Source organism: Myzus persicae, unplaced genomic scaffold, assembly GCF_001856785.1.
Source record: "Myzus persicae strain clone G006 unplaced genomic scaffold, MPER_G0061.0, whole genome shotgun sequence".
NCBI classification, from domain to species: domain Eukaryota; kingdom Metazoa; phylum Arthropoda; class Insecta; order Hemiptera; family Aphididae; genus Myzus; species Myzus persicae.
This window is the reverse complement of record NW_019104289.1, coordinates 156,055-182,241: the sequence shown is the minus strand read 5'-3', so window position 1 is coordinate 182,241 and position 26,187 is coordinate 156,055. Positions and strand designations below refer to the sequence as shown.

Here is a 26,187-nt window from a genome sequence, read left to right as displayed (position 1 = left end):
GTGTGACCCTAAGTGGCCTAAGTGGCTACATAAATATACCGTATATACACTATACACACACACAGTTATTATTTGGACAGCAAATACTCATCATGTCGAAAAATAGTACCTAGAATTGCATGTATTAAATATTTCCAAAAAATGAAATTTTGTAGTTAGATGAGCATTATTATTCTTATTTTGGCACACAAAATTTTGAATATTGGCTATTTATTCCATATATGTAACGTTAGTGTGAGAGAACTAAAATCAATCAAATTTATCAAAAATATACCCCCGAATATTTAATTATTTTCTGTTGTAAATAGCTAAAGTAGAAAGATTTTTCAAGTAATTTCAAATAGTTTCAATGCGGTCTAATTAACATTTTTCCAAAGCATTTATAGATTGTTATTTAACTTTTTTACTAGGTTGTGTAGGAAATATATTTGGGAGGCCTTCAAAAGTCAAGACATTGAACTGCGAACAATTGAACTTCAAAATATTGAACGATAAAATCTTGAATATTAAATTATGGCAATATCCTGAACATTCAAAACCATATTCAAAACTTTAAACGTTAAAATATTAAACACAAAAATTGTTGTTTTTTTATTTTATTTAAATTATTTAATCTTTTTGTATGTTTTAATGTTTTTTTTTACTATGTGACCGTTGCATAGCAAGTCGAGGGATATTTTCGAGTAGCGGCACCGAGGAGCGGAGCGATGAGTGCCGCTAACTGTGTAATCGGTAAAAAAGTCCCTCAAAAAAGGGGTGCCGGTTAAGTAGAAAAATTCCCAGTTTTTTCGTTCAAGATTTTGAAGTTCAAGGTTTTGAATGTTCAAGATATTGATATAATTTTAAATTCAAGATTTTATGGTTCAATATTTTGACGTCTAACCACTTGAAATTCAACCATTTGAAGGGCGTTCAACCATCTTTCACTTATTCGTATAAAACCACTAAAGTACGTGGGGCACTGTTGTTCCAACATCCTCAATATTCTTTAATATAAAGAGTTCCTCTATCACAGTTCAAAGATCCAATTTACATTGTACCTATACAATAAATTATATACTAATATTGATATTTTACGCTATATTACAGGTTATATAGATTATAGAATATGGATATAGTTATTATTGCATGCTACGTAGAGGTCAAACTCGTCTGTTCAAACCCTTCCAAAATGTACGTCAGTGTGTTACGAAGACCTTCTACCATAATGTTATAAAAAAATACTTATTTTGTATACGTTTAGATGTATTAGGTACATATTATTATCTATAATGCAAGAAGATTAGGTAGAAAATGTTCAATTCCCGAGAAAAAATGTCGTTAAGTGTAGAAATTATTCTCATACTGTCTCTACATTTTGTTCTTAGCAATTAAATATTTTTATATTATTTTTTGCATTATTTACGCAAATAGTTGATTTATATATTTTGCACTCTATACCTACAGGTGCTCAAAATTTAACATTTAAATACTGTTTAAAATGTAAGTTATTATGATAGGTAATACGAGTGTATTTCCTGTATTTGCTGTATAATTATATTTATTACCTACATAGTATTAACAAATTTAATTAAATTAAAAAAATAAAATAAAATATAGTGTGTAATTGTTACGTATTTACTAACAGTTTTAAACTCATTGATAAATCATTGAATATATTTTTAATAAATAAAAAACAATCTTTATACCGCAAATCCAAGGTTAGATCATTAATAGTAATTACCTAATAATAATAATAGTAACGAACAAACTTAAAATCGTGATAAAATAAAATATGATAGGTACATTTCATACCTCTGAACCTATGATTGTACATACGTTTTTTGGATTTTTTTTTAAACAGTTATATGTTATACAATGTTAACAATCTTCTAACATACACATCTACTTACTGATTGATTATGTGAAACTTTTGGAACACTTTTTATGTTCAAAAAGGTTTTACCAAGAAACAAAATAGAAACATGCTGTTTTAGAACAAAATAGGTATCACAATTTTCATGATTCGATCACAATCTTAACGTCTTTAGCACGATTGATGAAGTTGATTTTCATCAATTGCTTGCATCACAATCTCAAATGAATACTGCAAAACTACTTTTAATGTTAGACAAGAAAATATTTAATGGCAACCACAAAACGATAAAGCTACGATCTCAGTAAATCGATAGATCATTTCTATACTAAGTGTGGACTACAGATGTTATTGTAATTTACGAATTATATTGATTAATATATTTTCATAGAGACCAATATTGACTTACAGTTTAAAGTTTAACTTAAGTTATTTCATTATTAATAATATTGCACAGTGTCTTTCATCTCTTAAATTTTAGGTATTCAGTAGGTATATTGTATATTGTATTTACTTGGGGAGGTACCTAATGCGCAAGCGCTCACCATTAAACCACGATAGCAAGGGGTTATTTAATATTTAATATTTAGTACCTACATAATATATATACATTATTTAATTATTATACTAAAAGTAGGCGAAACCCACACCTTTATAAGTCCCTCGACTACCTATAGGTAATCAACATATTTGTATCATCAAAAGTTTTATCAGGAACAATGATGAGTAATTTTTACTGTATACAAAAATATGGCGTTTTTCCTATTTTACTGCAATGGTCCATAGGCTAATTGAAATAAATGGTTTTCCAGATTTCTCAGGATATATGATGTACAGAGTATCGAAAAATTCAATGTTCTTTTAAGATTCCTTTATCAGGCTTAAAAAAAAAAAAAATTTTCAAACCTAAAATGTATTGGGTACCTATATTATTTTGACTTAATATACCATTTACCTAGGTACTTGCAAAATTGGTGTCAACCGTTGTGACATTATTGAAATGACAAAATTATGTACCTTTTGACATTCATAGTGTTGCATTAAAATATCGTCACTGTCGATATTGCGTATCAGATATGTAGATAAATGGCATATTGATGACTTGCTTATCTAAATAATCAACTTTATAGGAAGTTATTCATATTGATTTCAATCTATACATGTATACCAAGATATATTATTATTTATTAGGTCGGTATACTTACGTATTTCCATCATAAATATGAGTCACAATATTGTTAATTAATAATTAGCAATTCTAGGTATTACGCATAACTTAAAATGTAATAATAAAAGTGTAAAACAAACATTATTTGATCCCTTTAAGAGTCTTGTCACATCGCTACGTTGCAATAACTGGTACCTAGTTTTATTTTTATACTTAACTATTAGCAAAGTGCTTACAAAGTTACAACTTATATAATAATATACTGGGTGCAGGGCCGGATTAAAGTTTTTGTCACCCATTGGCTGAAATAAATTTACCACCTAATTTACATAGGTATTGATATTTTACTAATATCTCAACGTAGTTTTTGGGTCACACCAAAAAAAAATTTCCTCCCTCTAAAATTTGCCACCCTAAGCTTTAGCCTACACAGCCTTAGCGGCTGATGCCTAATACGGCCCTGACTGGGTACTTAACGGTGAGAGTATTACATTTTAATCAATTTTTGTTAAAATAAATGTAAAAAGAAACGTATAATAATGTAATAGGAAAGCCCAGTCCAGGCAAACGAAAAATTTGTCGTCGACAATGTTTTCGATTTCCGTCATAAGCGTTAACATAAATATTAGTCGACAACAATGCCAAAAACATATGTTCAAACGTATATGTTGCCGATAAATATTTCTTGTTGTGAACCGGGCTTAATGAGGTGTCCAAAAATGGTCAAGTTAATTTAATTTGATTTAATCATTTAAAAGGTGAAAATTTGGTAATTTTTTTTTGAGAAATGCTTTTACTTTTATTTCCAGATAATTTTGAAATGTACTCGGTACAGTTGTGAGCATGAGATAGGTGAAAAAGACTCGAAATATCAAAATTACTTTTTCTAGATACATAATTTCTTAAATAAATTATTTGTGTTCTGGGAATCATGATAAGTTAATATTAATTGATTATGTGCCAACCACACTACCACGAACACTGAACCATCGGGGCGCCGGTCTACGAAGTTCTACTGCATATGAATTTTATTATTAAATAATAATATGTTAATACATAACAATTATTTGCGTTGTCAAATATAACAAAATACGCTTCGATTACAATATTCATAATGACAAAACCAAATACCAATGATATGTTCAAGGACTCTAATGTATTGTCGAATAATTTTAGTATTTTACTCGATGAAGTCCTCAAACCCCGTGCATTATTAACGTGGATGGAGGGGATTTAGCTTTACTTCAAACCGTTCTAATTTGATCAGTTTTCCCCACCTTTAGATTGTCAGAGTATGATCGCACGAGCACATAATACAATATTTTAATACATTACATTGTGTTATACTGTTTTGAATTAAATGTTTCTTCATTGCTCCTCCTTTGATATAACCCTCTGCGAACATCCTTGGAATCCTTGAACGTCACATTATCTCATAACAATTTCCTGTCAATATCTTAACAGATTCCTATCCATAATACATAACCTATAATACCAATGTTTACAAATTAAATCGAAATTTGTGTAACATACGCGGACAGGTTTTGCGAGGCATATAAAAAGAATTTACTACTCATTTTATGAAACAGAGTGCTGATTGACATTGATCAGATCAAACGCATTGCGTAAGCTAGGAGGTGTCGTGCGTTATTGTACATGATCTTGTCTACATTATATTTATAGAATAACATAGAATTAATTATTCATTTTGCGGGGTTTGACAAGCGTGTGTGTTTTATAGTTAGAGAGAGAAAGATTTTAGGCTTGAAAAAATTCGTTAAATCTTTTTACAAGTTTCAAAAAAATATGTTAACTTAAAAAATTAAACAAACATTTCCTTTTTATGATAATTTGTGTTTAAGAAAGAATTATTCCTGGTTTCCAAAAGGTAAGAGAAAACAATTTTTAATTTTGATTAATATAACATAATAACACCTATCACATAGTTAATTCCAACATCGAAGATTTTTAATTTTTTTATTTTATAATTTTATTTGAAATACACAATCTATACAACGTAGCACAATAAGTTTATATGATATTATAAAAGTAACATGAATATTTTGAATTAAAATATCACCCATTGGTGACACTTGGCTGGGAATAATATCGAAGATGAAATAAAAACTTCTGCAGTTCTGCATGCATTAAATATTTAGGTAGATACTAATACAGTGAATTTACGAAAATTTCAAATCAATGATAAATTAGATATCAAATTATAAAAATTATTTTTGAAATTGGAGCTAAATTTAGTTTAGAGCTTATAGAATATTTTTAAGATGATGATATTTCTTGTAAAAAAAATAGTTAAGAGTAAAGATTTTCAAAATACATTAAATAGTAATGTTATGAGTATGATTTGAGTGACATTTAATTTGTATATTATTCCTAAATAGTTGTCAGCTGTGCACGCCTAATCAAAACACATTATTATATACAACGGAGATAATTTCAAAATTATAAAACAACAAAATAAAAACTTTACTAAAATGTCAATCTTTAAAAATTGTTCATTTTAACAACATTTAATGTATTAAACACATCTAAAAATATTATTGATGTATCATCAATTGTACACTACTATTAAAATTAAAAACTATGTAATATTGTCCAATGGTTACAAGATTTTTTTTAATTGTTTTTGTTAGAATACCATATTTGTTTATTTTGCCATAATATGATATAAGTAGTATAGATGAACTTGCATTCAACTTTACAGTCATTGAAATAAAATCTGGAGAAAAATATTACATATGTACGTAAAGTATTTTAGATTCTGAGCGGAGTGATGAATGTATTGATTATACAATGATGAGTGTTTTTTTATTTTTTACTATTTTTGTGTCTGTCATCGTAGTTTGGGTCTGTTAAAGTGCTTGGATTTTCTTCAACAGCAACTTTTCTGGTAGGAAAGTGAATCTATAGTTGGTGCATTCAGGAATTAAAAATTTAATTGCTACCCAATAGTATTCAAAAATCACAGGAAACACAAATTACAAATTAAGGAAAAACGGGAAATGTTACTCAAATCCAGTTTTCGGTTTTAGTGCAACTCTAAAAAAATGTCCGTAGATACATGACATTTTCACTGGACGTTTGAAATAGCATTTCCTACACACCAATTGTATAATTTTCAAAATATTTTGAATCATGTTGAACTATTTATAGGCATATGAAATTGTCGATTATAGTTTGTTTCTTTTTTTTTTAAACAAATAATAACTAAACTAAAAATTGTTCGCTTGGTTAACAAATTTGTAAACGTAATACAAGGTCCCTCGCAAGTTGTTGTTAGTGGGAATTAAGAAAAAAAGTTGATCGTAAATTAATTTCTTGCGGGCGTTTTAACAAGAATTTTGACGAAATTCGTAAAAATCACGAAAATTAGCAAATTATTTTGAGTAAGAAATTTTGAAATTTACAATTTAAGTTTATTTTATCAATTCATATACTCCATAAAATTTTCAAAATATTTTGACACGTTTTGAGCTGTTTACGAATATTTTCAATTTAAATTGTTTTAATTTTTTTCTTTATAAACTTCCATAAAATGTTATTAGTTGGGTCAAAAAGCATGAAAAATACAAGACTCTTGATATATTGTTACAATAGCAGTTGAAAAATATAAAAAAAAATACGCACAATTTTTTTTATAGGCACTTAAAGTTCAAATGTTGACAATATTTATCAAATTGAAAGTTGAACATGATTTTGTAGTTAAAAACTTATAAAATTTTCAATTTTTATAGCTAAGGATTAAAAATTTAAAACAAGGTTTCACTTATGTAGTTTTTTCCGTAACTAACAAATCTATATAAATACAGGTTTTTTGTACAGACTTTTTAAGTTTAAATTCGGACAAAATTACATATTAACACAAAGAATAACGTTTATCATTTTGTTGTAATTCGGATCCAAGATAGCCCAATTTTACATAAAGTATATCTAATATTTTTCCAGCATCACTAAAAATTTAAGAATAATATTATGATCAATATTAATTAAACTTACCGGCTACCGTATTAATAATAAGTAATAACAATATAAAATATCTTAGACTGACATACCGTCTCCGCTCAGAATCGTTTTTCGTTTACAATGATATGATATAATTTAATGCAAATTTAATACCATCCATTACAGCGATTTTCTAGACACCTAATGCACAGCAGAGCGACATTCACTTAACCGCTTTTTTAGATTACATTTTATATCTATAAAATATATAAACGGAATGTTTGGAACACTCATTCTCAGTGGAATAATGTTTGTCTGCATAGATGCATAATCCACTACAAATTACATAATATAAACAAACAATAATAATATAAGTACTTTTTTCTGGGTTATCCCTATACTAACCTAATTAACTATCTAAATTTATTCAACACTCATTTTCTTTCATATACTTTTAACATTTATAATAGGTACAGTAGGTATACACCGTTACTCTTTTTTTTTAATATAAATTATTTTAATTACCTATGTAACAACTAAAAAAATTGAACAAACAGGTCGTAAAAAAAAAATATGAGAAAATAATTTGACCTTGTAACCTCACAGTAAATTATGACTGTACGACGTAGGTGTCATAATATGATGTTTATAAATTTAAATCATATTATTATAGACATGATATCTAATCAAGATGTTATCTATAATAGTGTATGAAATAAGGAACTGACAAATAAGCTAAGGCCATGTTTAATTCTAAATGTAAATAGAGCTAGGAATGTAAGAAGGTAGCAGTTTTACCGGATGTGTTTTTTTCGATCCGTTATCACTTTTTGGCGAAGTAAAAATGTTTCGATTATCATATTTGGTGGTGGTTTCTGATAGAAAATGTGATCTAGTTGATACTTCAGAGGTCAGAAATGAAAAATGGTTAATACTTTTCAAAATAAGGTTGAAAAACGAAAAAAAAACTTCAGGAAAAACGGAAATTTTTCAGCAAAAAAACATGTATTAGACAAAATGTATTTTGTTTTTTGGTGCTACTCAAAACAAATAACTGCATATACTTGCAATTTTCATCAAATATTAATTTTAGAATTTTATATTCATGACATAATTTTAAAAATATTTTGACTCTATAAGTTATGTTTAAATATTTGACATGTTTTATTATTTTTGCCTTTAAACGTCGATAAAAAAAAAATTTCGCTCGTCAAAAACCTTGGGAATTTAATGCAAGGTTCTTTATAAATTGCTCATATACCAATTAAAAAAATGTATCGAAAATAAATGTCACAATCATTTTTTATAAATGTTTAAAGTAAGAATTTTGACGAGATTGAAAATTCACGAACTGTTAAAATCACGATTTCTCATTACACGATTTTATTATTTTATTATAATTCAAGCTGACAGACAGCCTTCACACAGAATAATTTTTCATATGTATCGACGTATCATTCAATCGTTCGATTCAAATTTAATACATCTTTTACAGCGACTTACTCCTCAATGGCGGGATACTATCGACTACTGAATATCAGAGCAATTACCTATATCTACTCTTTTTTTTGTAACAAATAAATACATTGTTTTCAGATTCTTCCCTAAGTTACCTAAAATTAACAATAGGGTAGCTACAATGTCACATTTTTATTGAAAACTTCATCGTGTATGCATAACGAAAAATCTGGCAAGGAAAATTGATGAATTATAGATTTTTTTAAGTGTAATACAGTGGAAAAATATTCATAGTATCATGCAACATATTGTTAGGAATTTAATTTATTATTATATTGTTGATTTGCTTTTAGCCTATAGAAATACCGTAATTGCGTTAACGTACACGGTACAAGTGCGTTACAAAAATCAGCCTCACAAAAGTCGGTAGGAAAAAAAAAAGTTGTACCCAGCCGAAAACATAATAATATCTATGTTCAAAAATAATTCTGATGAGTACCACTCAGTGGACGAAATATCGTTGTGTACGATGGTGACGTTTATACAATTTCTTTAGACACTCATTAAAGTATTCAATCAGTGAATAGGTTAATATTTGCTACCGAATTTAATAATTATTAAAGGAGATTATACTCTATAATAAGACTCATGGACATTTTTAAATTTAATGACAAATTTTTAATTAAAATGAGCACCTTTAAAAAAATGTAATTTATTGAATATTTACTGTAAATAAAGGGCTTGTATAACTTGAATTTTTTTTTTAACTATACCTAAGTCATAATATGTATAATTGTAAAATAAAATTATCGATCCATTTTAAATGTTACTCTGATTCATTATTCTGAAGAAAAAAAATTAGAAAAAATTAGCATATTTTAAAACTTAAACAGTTATTGAATAAATTAGTAATATACTTATATTTATTGTTAGAATGCATAATTAAATCAATTTCGACAAGTCTTAATGTATCAAGCTACATACAAAAGAGCTTAAATTCATCCAGGAGTCAAAACTGATTTAAAAAAAAAATTGATATTAATAAAAGTTACCATTTACAGGGAATTATTCAGATGCTAAACTCTAGTTGAGACTAATTAACTACACGGACTTCTTTCTTGATGATAAAAAATCATTGAATTCGATCTACTTTTATGAAATTGAATTGTGATTCTTACAATGTTGAATTTTGAAGTATTTGTGACTTACAGCATTATATAGTCAGCACAGATTTGACTAAATAAAAATTTTCAAACTGTAAACCCCGTGGAACTATTGTACCAAGAAATAATTACAGCAAAACAATATTTTAATACTCAAAATAATTGTATATACAAGACCTCCCTTATTTCATAATGGTATTCATTTTAAAAATAAATTACTTGTCAGCACCAAGTCTAGGTAATATGATATATATATGACATATGTATACACTTCATATACAAGGTTATATAAAGACTAGGCAGAACAGTAGTAGGTACTTACATGTTTCTGATAAATTTAAAAAAAATAATTCCACAACAAAACCTCATGGGTGTTAGATAGTTTCTCAATAGTTCTGGCGGACTACAATACGTGCATTCACATAGTATAGACTATAAACATATTTTGACATATTTCCCCAATGCATTTTCAATGTATCAAATTATTGGCATTTTCTCTACAAAATACTAATAATTATTTAATTTATATTTTGAATACATTTTTTTCTTTTATATTAGTACACAACATTTATAAATAGCTTATAACTATTAGAGTTTAAAAGTGTTTTAATAGTATAAAAAAACCAAAACACGTTTTTCAACCCAGTTAAAATAATATATTAAAGTTAATTGTTGATACGCACTTGGCTATCGATATACATCTATACTGTATATTATATATTCATTACAAATACTTTGCACTGTGTAATTAATACAATATTTGATTATGAAATCCTTAGAATATACAACGGTCTTTTTGGCATTATCGCCATGGATATTTTTTATAATTCCATATAAGGAATAATCGTATGATTCTTTATTTTTGGTCAACAGAATAAGTCTTCCGGTGAAAATAGTTTAAAGACAAAGAAAAACATGTTATCCTCAATGTTTAGTCCTTGTGATTTAAAAATAGAAATATCGTTCATAATGATATTAAAATATAGATTTTGTGAATAGTTAGGTAGGTGCAATGCATTTTATGATTAATGTCATTTTTATACATAGGTGTATTATAAAATATGTAAGACGTACGCGTGTAGCATATGGAGCATGTTTCATCAACCATAACTTAAATATTCTTGAAAACGTTTTAAAACGCGAATCAAAACAATGGAAACAATAAAACGCAAACTGGTTTATACTACTGCCAATAGGATAATGTTTTTTATACCGAACAGCTCCACTCACAGCTCACAGACCACTAAACTAGTATCATCAGTGACCGCGCACTGCGGTGTAACACATCGTTGAATAATCTGAACTTGACTGAAACATTGCAATAGTTAAGAAATATGTATTTGTTTTGATTAGAAAAGTATAATATTTTACGTGTGTTGTTTTGCTCCTCAATCGATTTTGTTGATCCAAAGGATTAGGTAAGAAATTTGACATTTTAAGATAAAGGTATTTTAATGTTTTTAAGCCAGGAAATGTATATTTTATCCTATAATTATTATTAGTTTCTAAATAAAAACATTAACATTTTATATTTTATGCGATTTATATTCTTTATTAAAAAGTATATTTTTCTGTATTATGTGTATATCATATTTTTTTGTGGAATAATGTTTTACGAACAAGTAAAATTTGCTCCAAAAAGAGATAATATTGATTATAAGAATTAGGATCAGTAGTATAGTACTACTAGCTACTTACTACTTTCAAACAGTTTCGAAAAATATGTGAAAACAGTGAAATTATCAATGTATTAAATTACCGGAATTATATTTACCTAAGCTTTTTTAAAGAATTATTTTTGATAGTATATCAGTGGTGTTCAAATAAAAAATAACAATACCTAAACTACTATCCTATTTATTGTTGAACATTTAAAGATTTGGACAAGATGAATATAAATATTTTACGATACATTTTTAAATGAACTATGATATCTTAAAATATTTAAATATTAAAAAAAACTGAATAATAATACTTTTTTTTACAACGTGAGATAAAAAAAATTGATATTTTTTTAATATTCATGTATAAAGTTCAAGTTAATGTATCTGTTTAAAACTTTAGAGGTCAACAATCTAAACGCGTTATCAAATGCCATATAGATATTGGACTAGCTTTAGGTACATAAGCCGTTAAGTTAACAGGTCCGGCTCCGAGGGGGCCCTAGAGACCACGGCCCCCCAGACCGTATTTCAAAAAAATTGTATTTTGTTAAAAACAAAATTACAAAATAAAACATATTATTATATCGAAAGTTTTCTGAAAATTATAACTGATCCCCCCCCTCCATATCTCTAGAGATGCCCCTGTTCGTTGAGCTCCATAACTAGAAAAAGGATCAGTTTAATAACTAATGTCTGGTGATCACTTATCACTTAAGATACTTTTTATTTAGTAGTAAATTGAACAAGCAATGGGCATTGCGTCGTATGTATCTTCGTCATACTAGCGCATAACAGTTCAAATTGTAATTTCAACAATTTCAATATTGTATTTATTTTTTATTTAAATTTAATAAAAATTTTGGGTTTAAAATGTTTATACTTTATAATCTTAACAGGAATTATGTTAAATAACTAATAATTTAGTATACCTATTGCCGAATTAATACCAAAAAGGGATATTTGTATAAGCTGTATTTAACAATTTGCTATAGACATATATTATTATGTTTTATAACATTCTTCACACAAAACTATTACATTTTCAATTTACCAAATAATTTATTATCCCCTGGACAATAATGTTCATAATAAAGTGGTGAAAATAAACTTTTAGTGTGTAGTCATTAAGCTTAACTCATTTTATTGTTGTAATTTATAATGGAGTTTATGAGTTATGGCCCTATAAAAATGAACTCTCAAAGATTTATGACAAATATATAATCATTAAATATAACTTGTAAATTAAAGTTGGATTGCTAATAAGCAAGATTTGTTTAACAAAATTACTGTAAACATACACAAATCTTAAGTTATTATAAGTATTTAAATAAAACTTGATATTTAAAAAATCTGTTGTCTCCAAATTTCTTCTTTGATTTTTGAACAAAAGAACGATTACGTATTTTATACTTTATTTAATACTAGGAATTATACCATTTTATGAACAACTAAAAAAATATTCAAATTATATTTTATTTGAATATTAAAACGCTTATTAATTCTCATACAAGGTAATAACTAATAAGTATTATTGTCATTTGGTAATTGAATATTTTATTTTTATATACTACCTAACACATTTTCAATAATTTTAGTATGAATTTATATGAAATTTTTGATTTTTAATAACACTAAGTTAATTAAAAATTAATTTTAATTTTTTTTGTAATAAATTATTTTCGACCAAAATATCGAACAATAAAATATTGTATTTAAACAACAAATAAGTTGGTAATACAGTAATACACATTTCGCATCACTGTCAACTAACAAAACAACTATTCTGCAAGATTCTGCAAAATATTAAGAGTGGGCACATGAACCGGGAAATAAAAAAATCCATAATAAAAAATAATATCCCCACTTTCCAATAAGGATACCGATTATGACATTACACCAACCTATAACTTAAACAACATTCCGTGGCTCATGAGTTGCCGAGTAGGTTTCCGCAAATCAAGTAAATGCTTTGGATCCATTGGTTCTCAAAATAAATTATTTACAACAATATGTACCACTAATGGTATAATTGATTTTATACCGGCAAATAGGATGATGTGCATTTCCTACGAGGAGCCATGATATTAATTTAATTAATATTGTTTTCGGTGCACGTTTGCTAGACAAAATTTTGTGTTTGCATATTTAATATTCATATTATTTATGTATGAGTCAGGTACGTTTACTTTGGCCCACGATAAAAAATATGTGATAAAATAAAATAAAATATGAATACAGTAAAAAATCATACGTGATATATTATTTTGATGTCTTTAAAATATTTTTTTGATTTTATTTATCGTGTTATTTTTGAATCAAAATAAGTTCTCAAACATAATTATAATAAAAAACTGTTATTTTGTTGCAAGAAAATCATAAGATAACAATTATTATTACGACTTAACATTAAACCCTTTAGTTGTAACTTGTAACCCTCCTACAGTTGACTTAACAGCAAAAATCTTTACCCGGAATCGTAACGACAATCGAATAGGTGTTTGCCTTCAAAATATAACGTGGTAACTTAAATATGAAATACGCCTTACTAATATCATATTATATTATATCTATAATCTCATTAGTATTTTATAATAACTTATTTTTTTTAAATTACATACTATCTAAAATATATTTTTTTAAATTACTGTTATTTAATCCAATATTCCATAAAATAACTTTATACATGTCGTGAAAAAATAAACTATAAAATTCAACCATGTTTAAATTACCACGATCTTCAAATTTCTATAGATATTCCCACTGCTCACTAACATTATTCATACCTTATGCATATGTGTGACTCACTACGTAGTGTAACAAGTACTTATTATGCCGGCAATAATAATAATCTCAAATCTAGTTTCAAGTTTGAATCATAGAATGTTTTTGATTTTTTTAAAATTAATTTTGCTACACATTATTATTACAGACCAGCCTCAACACTATTTTTAATAGTTATCTTTCCGGGTTATCGATAAGACGATAAACAAGTCCCACTTTATATTATACCTACAATAACATTATAATTTCAAGTAAACAAATTATTTCCTAATAACACACCGTCGACAATTTTACATTGGCTAAATAAGTAAATAAAAAAAATAGTTAAGTAAATATTACGCTGTTTCAAATATATTGGTTTGATTTTTCTTATTATGTTTCAATAATTTAATCTTGTACATTATTTACATTACAGATACTTAACAATTATAATTTGTTTGAAAAAATGTATAAACATAAATAAATAAAAATGTACATACAAATACAATTATTTATCAATTATTATTTAATTTAATTTCGGGGCCACTATAAAATCTTAATCTGGGCAGCACGCAAGCCTTTTTATGAAATTTGAACAAAAATATAGTTTAGGTCGGTCGTAATATGTACAATGTCAATATAGACATATATAGCTATAGGTAGTACCTAGTTAATTTTACTTCCCAAATTCTATTTTAAAAACGTATTAATCATAAATTATTGATAAAGACTTCCTTGTTAACAAAATACTGATTATTAAATACACAAGCGATATAACAAACAACGTGTAATATTTATATTAATATCTATATTACCGAAAAATCGGATAAAATAAACTGTAACCTTATACAGTAAGGAATAATTATCATATTAATTTTATAAATTAATTATTCAGATAGTATAGTTACTTATATAATCATCAGCCAAAAGTAAAAAAATATATATTTACTGTAATATAATATTATACCGTCTCTTTTACCTATAGAAGAGAATATTATAATGTTCTGATAATAAAATCATTATTAAATTTCAATTTTCGCGTATCGTATGTTTTATGTCACAGGATACATTACTTTAATAATATACTAATATATCATAATATATGGTGTGCATGTCTAATTGTTAACAAAAACCAAACGAATATCATAATTTTTAATCACCATATAGAAGGTAATATCCAAAATATTTAAATTTTTTTAAATGCCATATATTTAATTATTTGTATTAAAATATGTAATGATAATGGTACCCAGTCACCGGAAGACAATTTTTTTTTCTTGAATCCATGATCAATAAAAAAAAATAGACAAAAAAAACAAAAATAAACAAAACGTAAATATTATAAAATACACGTTGTGTAATAAAGCTCATAAATATTTATAATATCCCTAAACTAGTTTGAGGAAGTGATTAGGCAAACGATAATTCACACTCTAAATTGAAATCCGGTTATAAAATATTATTTAATAAATACCAAAATCATTTCGATGGTTTAAAGCACATGTGTTTTGAGTACACGTTTTTGAATTTTTCAGGAGCCATGCTTAAGTATATTTTCAGTAATAATATCTCGTATCAAATAAATTTAATAAATAAAATTTTATTCCAAAAAATATATTCAAAAGTAGTTTAAATTTTTGTGAATTAAATACAATAAAATAAAAACCTAGAGAAATAGTACTTAACACTAGTGGTGCAGTCGGTTAATTAATTTATTGTTGATGATAAAAATTATTTATTTAAGTAATATAAGAGCAATTACAATAAAATATAACGCTGATGATGATGCAAATAGAATATAATATGTTATGTAGCTGCAGGCAACCTACAGCCATGGTTTAATTATTTTCTCGAAATAGGTACAACATAAAAATAAGAATATAAAAACGAGTCACTGGTTTATCCATGTACATCATATTATAGCTATGTACATATAAATTATACATAGGAAATATAAATACAAATATAGTAGTGTATAATAGGAATGAGGAACACATTATTGAACTGGTCGGATCTATTATTTTTCGATAGACTATACTAGTTTGTTTTTATAACGTTTGTCCCCATTTTCCTACCTACACATTTTTCAATATGCGTATAAAATATTCAACTCAGTGAGCACCAGTTAACGGGGCAAGAAAAATATAATCACCAGAGTCCGTAGTAGTTACAATCGGAAGAACACGAACAAAAAATAATAACCACTACCAAATCTCTTATGGGATTTCCAGAAACAATATTTCCATTTATCCACGTTTACGTTCTGCGGAAAGTTGACCTTGTACAGAGTAGGTAATTATTATTTAAACGCTGGATTTTTTACAGTATCGTTATTAAAGTGTGCTAGAACATCACGCGTATTATAACATGTATAATTATACATTATGCATATTACATATATTATATTATAACATATAGAATTATATATTATATTTCCCGTAAATGAAATGTCCAGAGAAACTAAGAATTCTTATCAAAAAAATTAGTGTTCACTGATGATTGAAAAAATAAAAATCCAATATTAGCTTGGGTAGCTGCTACTCAATAAGGAAATCATAAAATAACATCTAACAACTATAAGGTGCTAAGTACCGATAATGAGTAAACAAATCCTATAATGGTTATGTAACAAATCACAACGGGAGATCATCTTTACGGAAACACAATTCTATAATGTTTTATAGGCATTCGTTGTTATAAAAAAACTGCCATATTTTTATTCAAAAAACTTGAAAATCTAACTCCCGTCATCGGTTTCATCGTTCGGTTACCTGTGCAGACACTTGACCTCGAATTTCCTGAAAGAATTTGCGAAGTAAAGGTTTATAATATATTTACAATATTTTGGGGCTGCAGCCATGTTTACTATGGTGAGACGAAACGGATGGTTGATCAGTTTGGAGTGGCGGCACAAAGAAAAGGCTTACAATATGATAAACCGGATAAACAGGTGGACGATGAACGTACTGCACAAGAGCGCTCATTACTGTACCGGTTAGGTGGAAGTCATACACGTTGTTTTTAAATTTTTTTCGACATCGTGTGAAAATACGCTAAGTATTAATTATTATATTATCAGTCTGGTCGTGTATGCCCACTTCGCTGACACCAATGATTGTACAAAAACACAGTTTTTCCTCGTCTGACTATCAAAAGGTTAGCGTCCCTTTATTATCATCAGTTTCTGTTAAATACTCAAGAATAATTATTGATGAAACTGGATATTGCTTACTAAATAGAAAAAAATAAAAATAAAAATCTTATCATTACACCAGATTCCTTTACAAAATATGTTTCGAAGACTGCTGAGAGTTTAGAAATTTTGATTTTCCACCATACCTGGTTTTTACTTTTAGAGTGTATGCAATATGCATATTGTGAGTACCGAGATTCACTGCCTAAAAAATACGTCGTGGAAAAAACAAGTTGAAATAGATCATTCACCATCGATCTACATATTATAGAATTTAAAATTAATAACATTTTCATAATATTATATATTCAACATTAATAACACGCGTAACTTATTATAATATATAATAATATACCTAGGTAGTAGGTAAGTATAAATTCAAAAAAAAAACATTGCGTGTATGTTATTATTCATTACATCCGTAATATTTGTCTGGAATAAAGAATGTAGACTTATGTCTTATATAGTACCTACATTAAATCAATTTGAAAATAATCTACGGGTTATGCTATATTATTGGACAAGGTTAACGTTTAACGTTATGAACTTTAATTCTTTAATAAGGTATTGAAATATTATTGTACCTAGTTACCTACTGTTTTAAATCTAATCAATAAATGAGTGATAATATAATATTATGTTTTTATAGAAGTTATTCTTTTTTGAAAAATTATGTATTACTCACAAACTCACTGTATTATTATAATTAATATTTAATAATTTAAGTAATGTTTATTATACACACAATTTAATGCTGCAACGAACAACTATGATTTTTAATAGATTATTGAGCTTAATAAACCTATTATGAACACTTGTATAATTTTTTTTTTTTAATAGTTAAAAATCTTAAGATGGAAGACATCAACCTCGATCATGTATGTGAAACAAGTAGTGACATAAATTTAGCAGTTAAAATCACTGATGCATATAAAGCATACACCTCATCGTCGGTCGTATTAAATGGATTCAACATGAATGTGAAAAAAGGAACAATGTAATTAACTTTTTTTTTTAATCGACTTTTAGATAGGTACTCTTTAACTCATTTGATAATCACCTAATATTATTTTATTTTATTTTACCCAATTTAGATATGGCTTATTAGGACCAAGTGGATGTGGCAAAACAACGTTACTCTCTTGTATTATTGGCCGAGGTAGATTGGACTCTGGACACATTCAACTTTCTGTAAAAAAGAAAAAAGAAATAGGTTACATGCCACAGGTAATTTCAAACATTTGTATAATTTAGAATGATCATAATTCATAGTGAGATAACCGCTTAAACCCAAGAGTGCAAATCGTCTATTTTAGGCCACAAGCCTAAATTCGTTTTGCACTTTTGTACCATAGTAGTGGGAAAAAAGCGCAAAAATAAATTGTATTACCCGATACAATATTGTACCCGTGCCCTATTTAAGTTTCAGTTTAAAATTTGATGGTCATTATATTTATTTCTTAAACATAAAGTATTTTTATATTTCAAAAACAACAGTGATCAAGTTCAATCTAGAGCTTACAATCGCCTAGAGTTTAATACTATCGAATCGTATTATATCATACTAAATTACGTTGATGGTTGATAATCAATAATCATTTAAGATAATTGTAGCCTATATACACCAAAAAACGAATATCAGATGGTATATCGATTTATTTTTAATTGAAACATGTTTGAAACTTGAGTGAAATGTTTTAAATCGTATATCAGATATCCATCTATATTATATCAGTTGGTGTCTGCGCTACGGTCATGTGCGTTTGCATCATATGTAATTTTAAATTTAAATGTTTTTACTCATTTTACATCACTTTAAAAGCTTAATTGATGACTTGGCACTATATGATTTTGATAAAATACACTTTGTTTTCGTAAAATTTATCTGCGCTTATCTAATATTTATTTTTGCACTTTTGGGCTGTGTTTGGGTCATATTTGTGCTTATGGCAACAGCCAAAATAGCTAATACAAATATAACGGATGATAATTAATATCAAAATTGTACTATGATTACACTGAATGAGGTGGATTGTGGGTATATGGAGAAAAGCTCAGACTGATATCACAGTATACTGCCGAGTACGAAGTGCTAGATATCAGACATCACAATAATACGCGGAATTACAACCAAAACATTCTCACCAGTCTGTTGGAGTCATTAAAATCATTAAGATTTCACTCGTTCTCTATCTATCGTAATTTTAATCAATTCATAATTTAGTATATGTTCAATAACACTGTACAATATATATGCACAAAAAAATTAAAACATATCCCGTAAGCATTAAGCAGTAGTGAATTTGGTAATTTTTACACCACTAGCTTTAGGCTAGTAAAAATAAAACAATTATTTTTTGAATAATTAAATACTTACCTACTTTATACGTTCGAGTTTATTATGTTTTAATTAATATTAGGTATATAATTGGTAGGTACAATATGGAAGACATTGAAACAAGTTTTAATCTACTACCCATGTATACGCACTATATTAAAATTCTTAATTCTATACCTACTTTTGTTGTCACCGTAACCTTTATCTCAATAAATATTACGTAACCCGTTTGTCGGCTATTATCTTATTCTTTATTTAATATAATAATTAACTTGAGTTAATAACCAATATAATATACTATTTATATGTACCCTTCATTGAACCATGTAGGTATCATTTTATATTATAAGTGACTCAATTAAAGCAGCTACACTATTCTGAACCCATACGATACATACCGTATTTTGGTAAATTGGTATATAATTAAATACAAGTTTGTCTTATACTACCTAAATAATATGCATAATTTAATAATAATTATTGTATTATCGAGTATCCATAATATTAGCGAGTACTTAAACGTTTTGACTGAAGATTTTCACTAACACAATACTCAAAGTTACGCACATCATTTAACGTAAGGTACACTTAATTTCAGAAAACACTATTTTTGAAAATATTTTTTTTTGCATAATTTTAAGTCTTAACTGAGCCACATTTTTACAATTTTTTATCGTCATCGTCTTTTAAGTTTTTTATTCTTTTGATACGTTTTTAGTTTCATATACCTAAACAGAATTTTATTCGAAGTATTTCGATCTATACAAATCCAATTTTGAATAAGTAGCTATATAAGTTCATAAGTATTAAAAGTGTTGAAGGACGGACTAGTGGATAAATGTGCGGATGCTTATGCAATAAAAAATATTTGTGCACTTATTCTCGATTAGGTATACAACTTTGCTTAGAATTTATTAAAAATATGCATCGGTAAAAATTAATTCATTTATACTTTATTTTATTTTATTTATTAAAAATTTAAAATAGTTAATAATTTTTAAAATTAAACTTCGTTGAACGCATTGAACTGTTGGTTAATCCAAAAAAATGTACATTATATATGTTAGAAAATAACCAAGTACACACATTATTTAACGTTATATTATATAATTGAAAACCATAAATATGCACTAAAAGAAAAACGAACATGAACACATGACATGTAAATAAAAATCGAACAAATATGCAAAATTATGCAAAATTAAATTGTTAATTTGAGTTCTTTAAGTAGTGAGAAAAAAAATTTGCTTACTCCGCATTAATTTAATTTTTTTTTAAATATAATAATATATTACATATTATATTATATATATATATTTTATTTAATATATAATAAATGCATTAACATCCGTTCCCTACTTATAATTCATAAACTATTCGACCAAAATTAAATTTTTGTAAATCGAAGTACTCCAAAATATAATATTCTGTTTTAGAATAAGAAATCAAAATGCATATGGTCACTAAACAAGTTATAAAAATTAAAAATTATAACGATAAGGGGAAAAAATTGTAAAAAATATTATTTAATATTTATTTAAATGTCTTAAAATTATGTACAAAAAATGTTTAAACATAATGAGTTTCTTGCGTTAAATAGATTACTCGGTAGTTATATATAATGCAATATAAATCATTGTATAAGTACTTAAAAAATTAGGTATGACTATAATATTAATGAATATTATAAGTATTGCAATTACATTTAATATTATGATGATTATTTTACTTGAATATTTTTATTTAGGAATTAGCACTTTACGATGAATTTAACATACTAGAAACTTTCCATTATTTTGGATCTTTGTACGAGATGTCTTACGAAGATATTAAAGATAAAGGTGAAAAGTTGATCAATTTAATGGAAATGCCCCCACCCAAGACTCAATTTGGTTCAATGAGGTAATTTAAAAAAAAAGTATTAATATATTAACTTTTAATTTAACATTGATAATTTAATATTGGGAAATAATTTATAGCGGTGGACAACAAAGAAGATTCTCTCTGTGTACAGCTCTTTTACACGACCCTAGTTTGTTAATATTGGATGAGCCCACTGTCGGACTCGATCCAATTATTAGTGCAAGGTAAGATATAAATATTAAGTGGTAAAAAATTAAGTCTATTTGTCTTTCGGTAATCATAATTACAGATAGTTAATTATTTTATTCATTATTCATTACTATAAACACAACTGTATACCTTCTGAAGTCCCAATATTGCAAACAATGCCGGAAGATAAAAATTGAAAAGAAAATTATTATCCTCGTTGTGTTCACGTATAATAACAATGATTTAATCTTTATGATGTAAACAATAAATAAATAAATACATACTCTTACACTAAACTTCTATATAAATGTTAAACTATTCAGCATATGGGAGTATTTACAAGATTTAACGAATCGTGGAAAAACAATAATTATCACAACTCATTACATTGAAGAAGCACGGCTCGCAAATACAGTAAATTTATTAATGATGCATATACTTTTTAATGAAATGTTCATGATTTTAAACTCAACTTAAATTCAGATAGGCTTGATGAGAAAAGGCGTTTTACTATCAGAAGCGCCTCCACTAGAAATTATGGCGTCTTGCAATGCTGACACACTCGAAAGTGCCTTTTTAATACTCAGTCAAAAACAGACTTCGGTAAATACGGAATTAAGAGTTGAGTACAATTTATTTCATCTTCAACGAAGATAACGCTACATATATATGCCTAATATAGCACATCGTGTTTACTTATACGATAATATAATCTATTAGGAAGAACCAAGAAGAAAATCAATTTTGCAGGCAGCTACGACGTCACTGGAAAAATCATCACTTTTCTCGCCAATACGGTTCAAAGCTCAATTATTGAAACATTGGTATTGGAGCGTCAGGAATTGGACGTTAGTATAATAGTATATACCTACTGCCATTACACATTCAATATTTTAATAAACCGTGTCAACTATTTATTTTAGAATCATTTTGTTTGTTTGTCTCTTACCACTTTTCACTATAATGATTTATAATTTAACCATTGGACAAGCCCCACAACCTCTCAACGTAGGAATCGTCAACTATGAAAATCCTTCACTTTGCTCATATAAGACGTTTGATTTGTGTGATAGCAAAATCCCACTAAGTTGCAAATATATGAAGGAGATGGAAAATCATGATTTAACTTTGGTGATTAATTTATTTTTTTTATTTTTCTTGCGATTGCATTAAATTAATATTTCTTTGAAATCAAAGCACCTGTATGATTTTTTCATTTTAATAAATCATAAAAATAATTTAATAAAGTTAAATATAATTTTTATGTTGACAGACAATATACGACGAAGAGAAGTTAGCAAGATATGACGCAAGACACGGTCATACGTGGGGCTTCGTAACATTTGCAAAAAATTTTACTGATATGATCGGAGTGAAGTTTAGTGATCCGTCGATAATGAGTTCACATGATATAGACGAATCTGCGATTAAAGCATCATTGGATATGTCAAGTAATATTTTAGTATTCTAAATATGTTTAAGAAAAAAATTTTAAATAATCGTTTTTATTTCAGACTATGTAGTTAAGACAATAATTCAAGGAAAATTACATCAAAGTTATAGAAGTCTCACTCAATCCTTTTCAATTTGCAATAAAAGTTCAGTTACTACGGCGTTAGATCCAGTACCAATAACTGTATGAATATATAAAAAATATCAATACTTAATTTTTTTTTTTATAATATTTAAAATGTTATTTTAGTTGATGGAGCCTGTATTTGGAACTTTATATGATATTAATATGTCACATTACGGAGCTGCAGCAATAATATCGATGTACGTTAAATTGAACATTTTTATTATTTATTATAATTTATGTATTTAACTATGACTTCTGACTAGTAATCTATTTACACATTTTTTGGAGAGCCATTTTTGGATCAGTAAGAAGTCTATAAAAATCACGCATAATGCATCATAAAATCAATACAACTCATTAGGAAAGACGTCTTAATTTCTAAATTTGTTCATACATTACTATAAAAAATCCGGTGAAAATGATTTGTACACCAGTACTTTTAGAACAAGCACGTTAAAAATTAAAAAGAGATTTTAAATGTTTTCAAATTTAATAACACCAGCTAAACTAGCTGGCAGTGGATGCCCAAGATGTATATATTATAATTGCCAGTGTTTCAACTTCCACCAATTTTTAAAAATGTTTTAGATTGGAGTTATACTTGACGTTCCTGTTTACAGCGTTATCAATTAGCATGGAAAAAAATAGCGGTTTAATTGAAAGGAGTCTTTCTTCGGGTGATTATAAATAGATGCATTATACACATTAGGTACTACAATATTAGATTCAATTTTTAATTCATTAAATGTATTTTTGAACAGGACTCACCGTTCTCGAAGTTATTTTGTCACAATTGGTGGTACAAATTATAATGTTAATCGTTCAAACTATCACAGTATTCATACTGCAATTCATCGTGTTTGACCATCCATTCTTAAGTACCTGGGTTACGCCTTTTGTACTTGTATTCTTACAAGGAATATGTGGGACATTCATGGGTAAGTACATACATTTTATGCAAAAATATAATTCCTGGTTATGCATTTTTTTTATAAAAAATATTTATTTATGGGCTGAAATACCCAAACAGTTTATAAAGGTATTTTCATACTAATGTTTCAAAATGTTATATCCATAATATTATGTTATAGGTTTTGCTGCGAGTATTACTTTTGATGAAGAGAAAATCACTACGTTCTTTGGAATATGTTTGGTTATGTCACAAGTATTCTTAAGCGGTAAGTTTTTGTGAATAAGATTGTGATAAAACAAAATGATTTATTTTTATACTTTAATCCAGGTATTATGTGGCCATTAGAAGCCATGGATCCAGTATTAAAAAAGATTAGTTTTTTCTTTCCGTTAACTTTATCAGTAGACTCATTCAGATCAATGACTGCAAGAAATTGGGGATTATTTCATCCAATAGTTATGCAAGGGTTTGTATCAATAACGGTTTGGATATTTGTTACAATTTTAGTTTCAATATTAAGTCTCAAGTTCAAACAAGGTATTAAAGCGAAAAAATAAATAAAACCTAGCTTGTAATTTGTAATTTAATATTAATTTTAATGTTGTATTTCTGTGTGTTTAGATAAGTTATTTAATATGTAAATATAGTATAGTATACCTATCATATAATTTTATATTGTTCAAAATAATTAAGTTTATTATTTTTTAGTTTTTAAGATATACCTATAATTTTTTTATGTCCCAATTACTATCAAATATAGTTTTTGTCAAAGAAAAATAAAACAAAATAAATAACTTCTAAGTTGAGTTCTTATTAATAATTGTTTAGAGATTTAATTACGACACTTTTCCAATCATTCGTCTAATGTTTAAATAATATGCATTGTTTTGTATGAAACACAACCAATTTCCCTTAATTTGACTAAATTTATCTGCTAAGATTATGTGTGTAGTTTTTTAAATAATGGATCAATTTAGGTAAAACAATGAACAAAGTATCCAAATAAATTAGTCACTTACGAATTTTTGTGCATTTTTATTTTAAAAATTCTTCATATTACTGCGCTTATATTAAATGTATGTGTTTGTATTAAAAATTACATAAATAAATGTTAAGGTATAATAATTTTATAAATAATATAGGTAACTATACCAAAGTTTGCTCGATAAGCAGTAGCTCCTATCGAACTCCGCTATCAACAATTCCAAAAATCAAATCTAAGATAAAAAAAAAAACATAGTAAGTTATTCCAATTTATGTATAGTACATACTTCAACTTAATTATAATTTATAGACATGATTAGTGATCACCAGTTAGAATATTATAATAATAATAAACTGGCGTATACTATAATATACTTATACCTAGTGCCTATACTAGCTATAATACTTGTAATTAGTTGCATTTACATAAAAAAGCAATTTGAGATCACGCCATCATGGCTATAAATAGGTATACATTAGATTATAATTATATTAATTATTAACTGTGTAAAAAGTACATACCTATATTACCTATAATATTTCAGTGCTTTAATTGAGGGGGACGAGGAGGAACGGAGTCCCTCTACTATTTAAAAAATATTTTTGTGTACTACTTCTACAGTTATATTCAATATGACATTGAGATATTCAGGTACGGATCTCTTTTTTACACCTTTGTACCACCCCCCTCTATTTTTTTCCCAATTCAAACACCGAATTAATATTATTACATTACACATATTTTTATAAAAATAAAAACGATGACTAAGAACGTGAAAAACAAAATAATTGATAACGCGGTACTTACTCTACGATGTAAATGTAATACCGATAACGACTAACGACGAAAACTACAGTAGTAGCCAATAATTATAATAATGTGGCTGTACCTACTGTAGTCTGTAATTATACTATTCATAGGCGTAGAATAGAGAGGGCTTAGGGGGCTACAGCCCCTCTCCCCCAAAATTCTGTTAAGCCACTTCGGAATTCGCAAAAAGTTCCGGCAGCGTCGTGGATCTCACAAAGAAAAAAAAATTGTATAGCGTCCATAAAATCTCCAAGCACCTATAATACTATTACTAGGTAGTTACTACTAC

At 27.0% G+C, this 26,187-nt stretch overlaps 1 protein-coding gene across 3 annotated transcripts; it reads left to right on the top strand.

Annotated features, from left to right (window-relative positions):
- The first annotated feature begins 4,614 nt into the window (after positions 1 to 4,614).
- On the top strand, positions 4,615 to 24,749 carry LOC111040927 (ABC transporter G family member 23-like). Of its 3 annotated transcripts, none has more exons than XM_022325005.1 (16): positions 4,615 to 4,911; positions 18,062 to 18,218; positions 18,316 to 18,448; positions 21,307 to 21,461; positions 21,539 to 21,646; positions 21,935 to 22,025; positions 22,095 to 22,232; positions 22,332 to 22,459; positions 22,535 to 22,742; positions 22,885 to 23,062; positions 23,126 to 23,247; positions 23,314 to 23,387; positions 23,779 to 23,867; positions 23,952 to 24,128; positions 24,282 to 24,368; positions 24,431 to 24,660. In XM_022325005.1, the coding sequence occupies exons 2-16, from the start codon at positions 18,076 to 18,078 to the stop codon at positions 24,658 to 24,660; spliced, it is 2,061 nt and encodes a 686-aa protein (XP_022180697.1). In that variant the 5' UTR covers positions 4,615 to 4,911; positions 18,062 to 18,075. The 3 variants fall into 3 exon arrangements, with proteins under 3 accessions (XP_022180697.1, XP_022180695.1, XP_022180698.1); XM_022325003.1 differs by lacking the exon at positions 4,615 to 4,911 and adding an exon at positions 10,824 to 11,022; XM_022325006.1 differs by lacking the exon at positions 4,615 to 4,911 and having other exon boundaries at positions 18,076 to 18,218; positions 24,431 to 24,749.
- Positions 24,750 to 26,187: the final 1,438 nt, after the last annotated feature.

What these genes read in the sequence shown, in the direction of transcription:
- LOC111040927 (XM_022325006.1), top strand. Translation starts at nt 18,076, where the DNA reads ATGGAAGACATCAACCTCGATCATGTATGTGAAACAAGTAGTGACATA. An exon ending in ACTCAATTTGGTTCAATGAG is followed by an intron (nt 21,462 to 21,538) that starts GTAATTTAAAAA and finishes AATAATTTATAG; the next exon opens with CGGTGGACAACAAAGAAGAT. An exon ending in AGCATCATTGGATATGTCAA is followed by an intron (nt 23,063 to 23,125) that starts GTAATATTTTAG and finishes TTTTTATTTCAG; the next exon opens with ACTATGTAGTTAAGACAATA.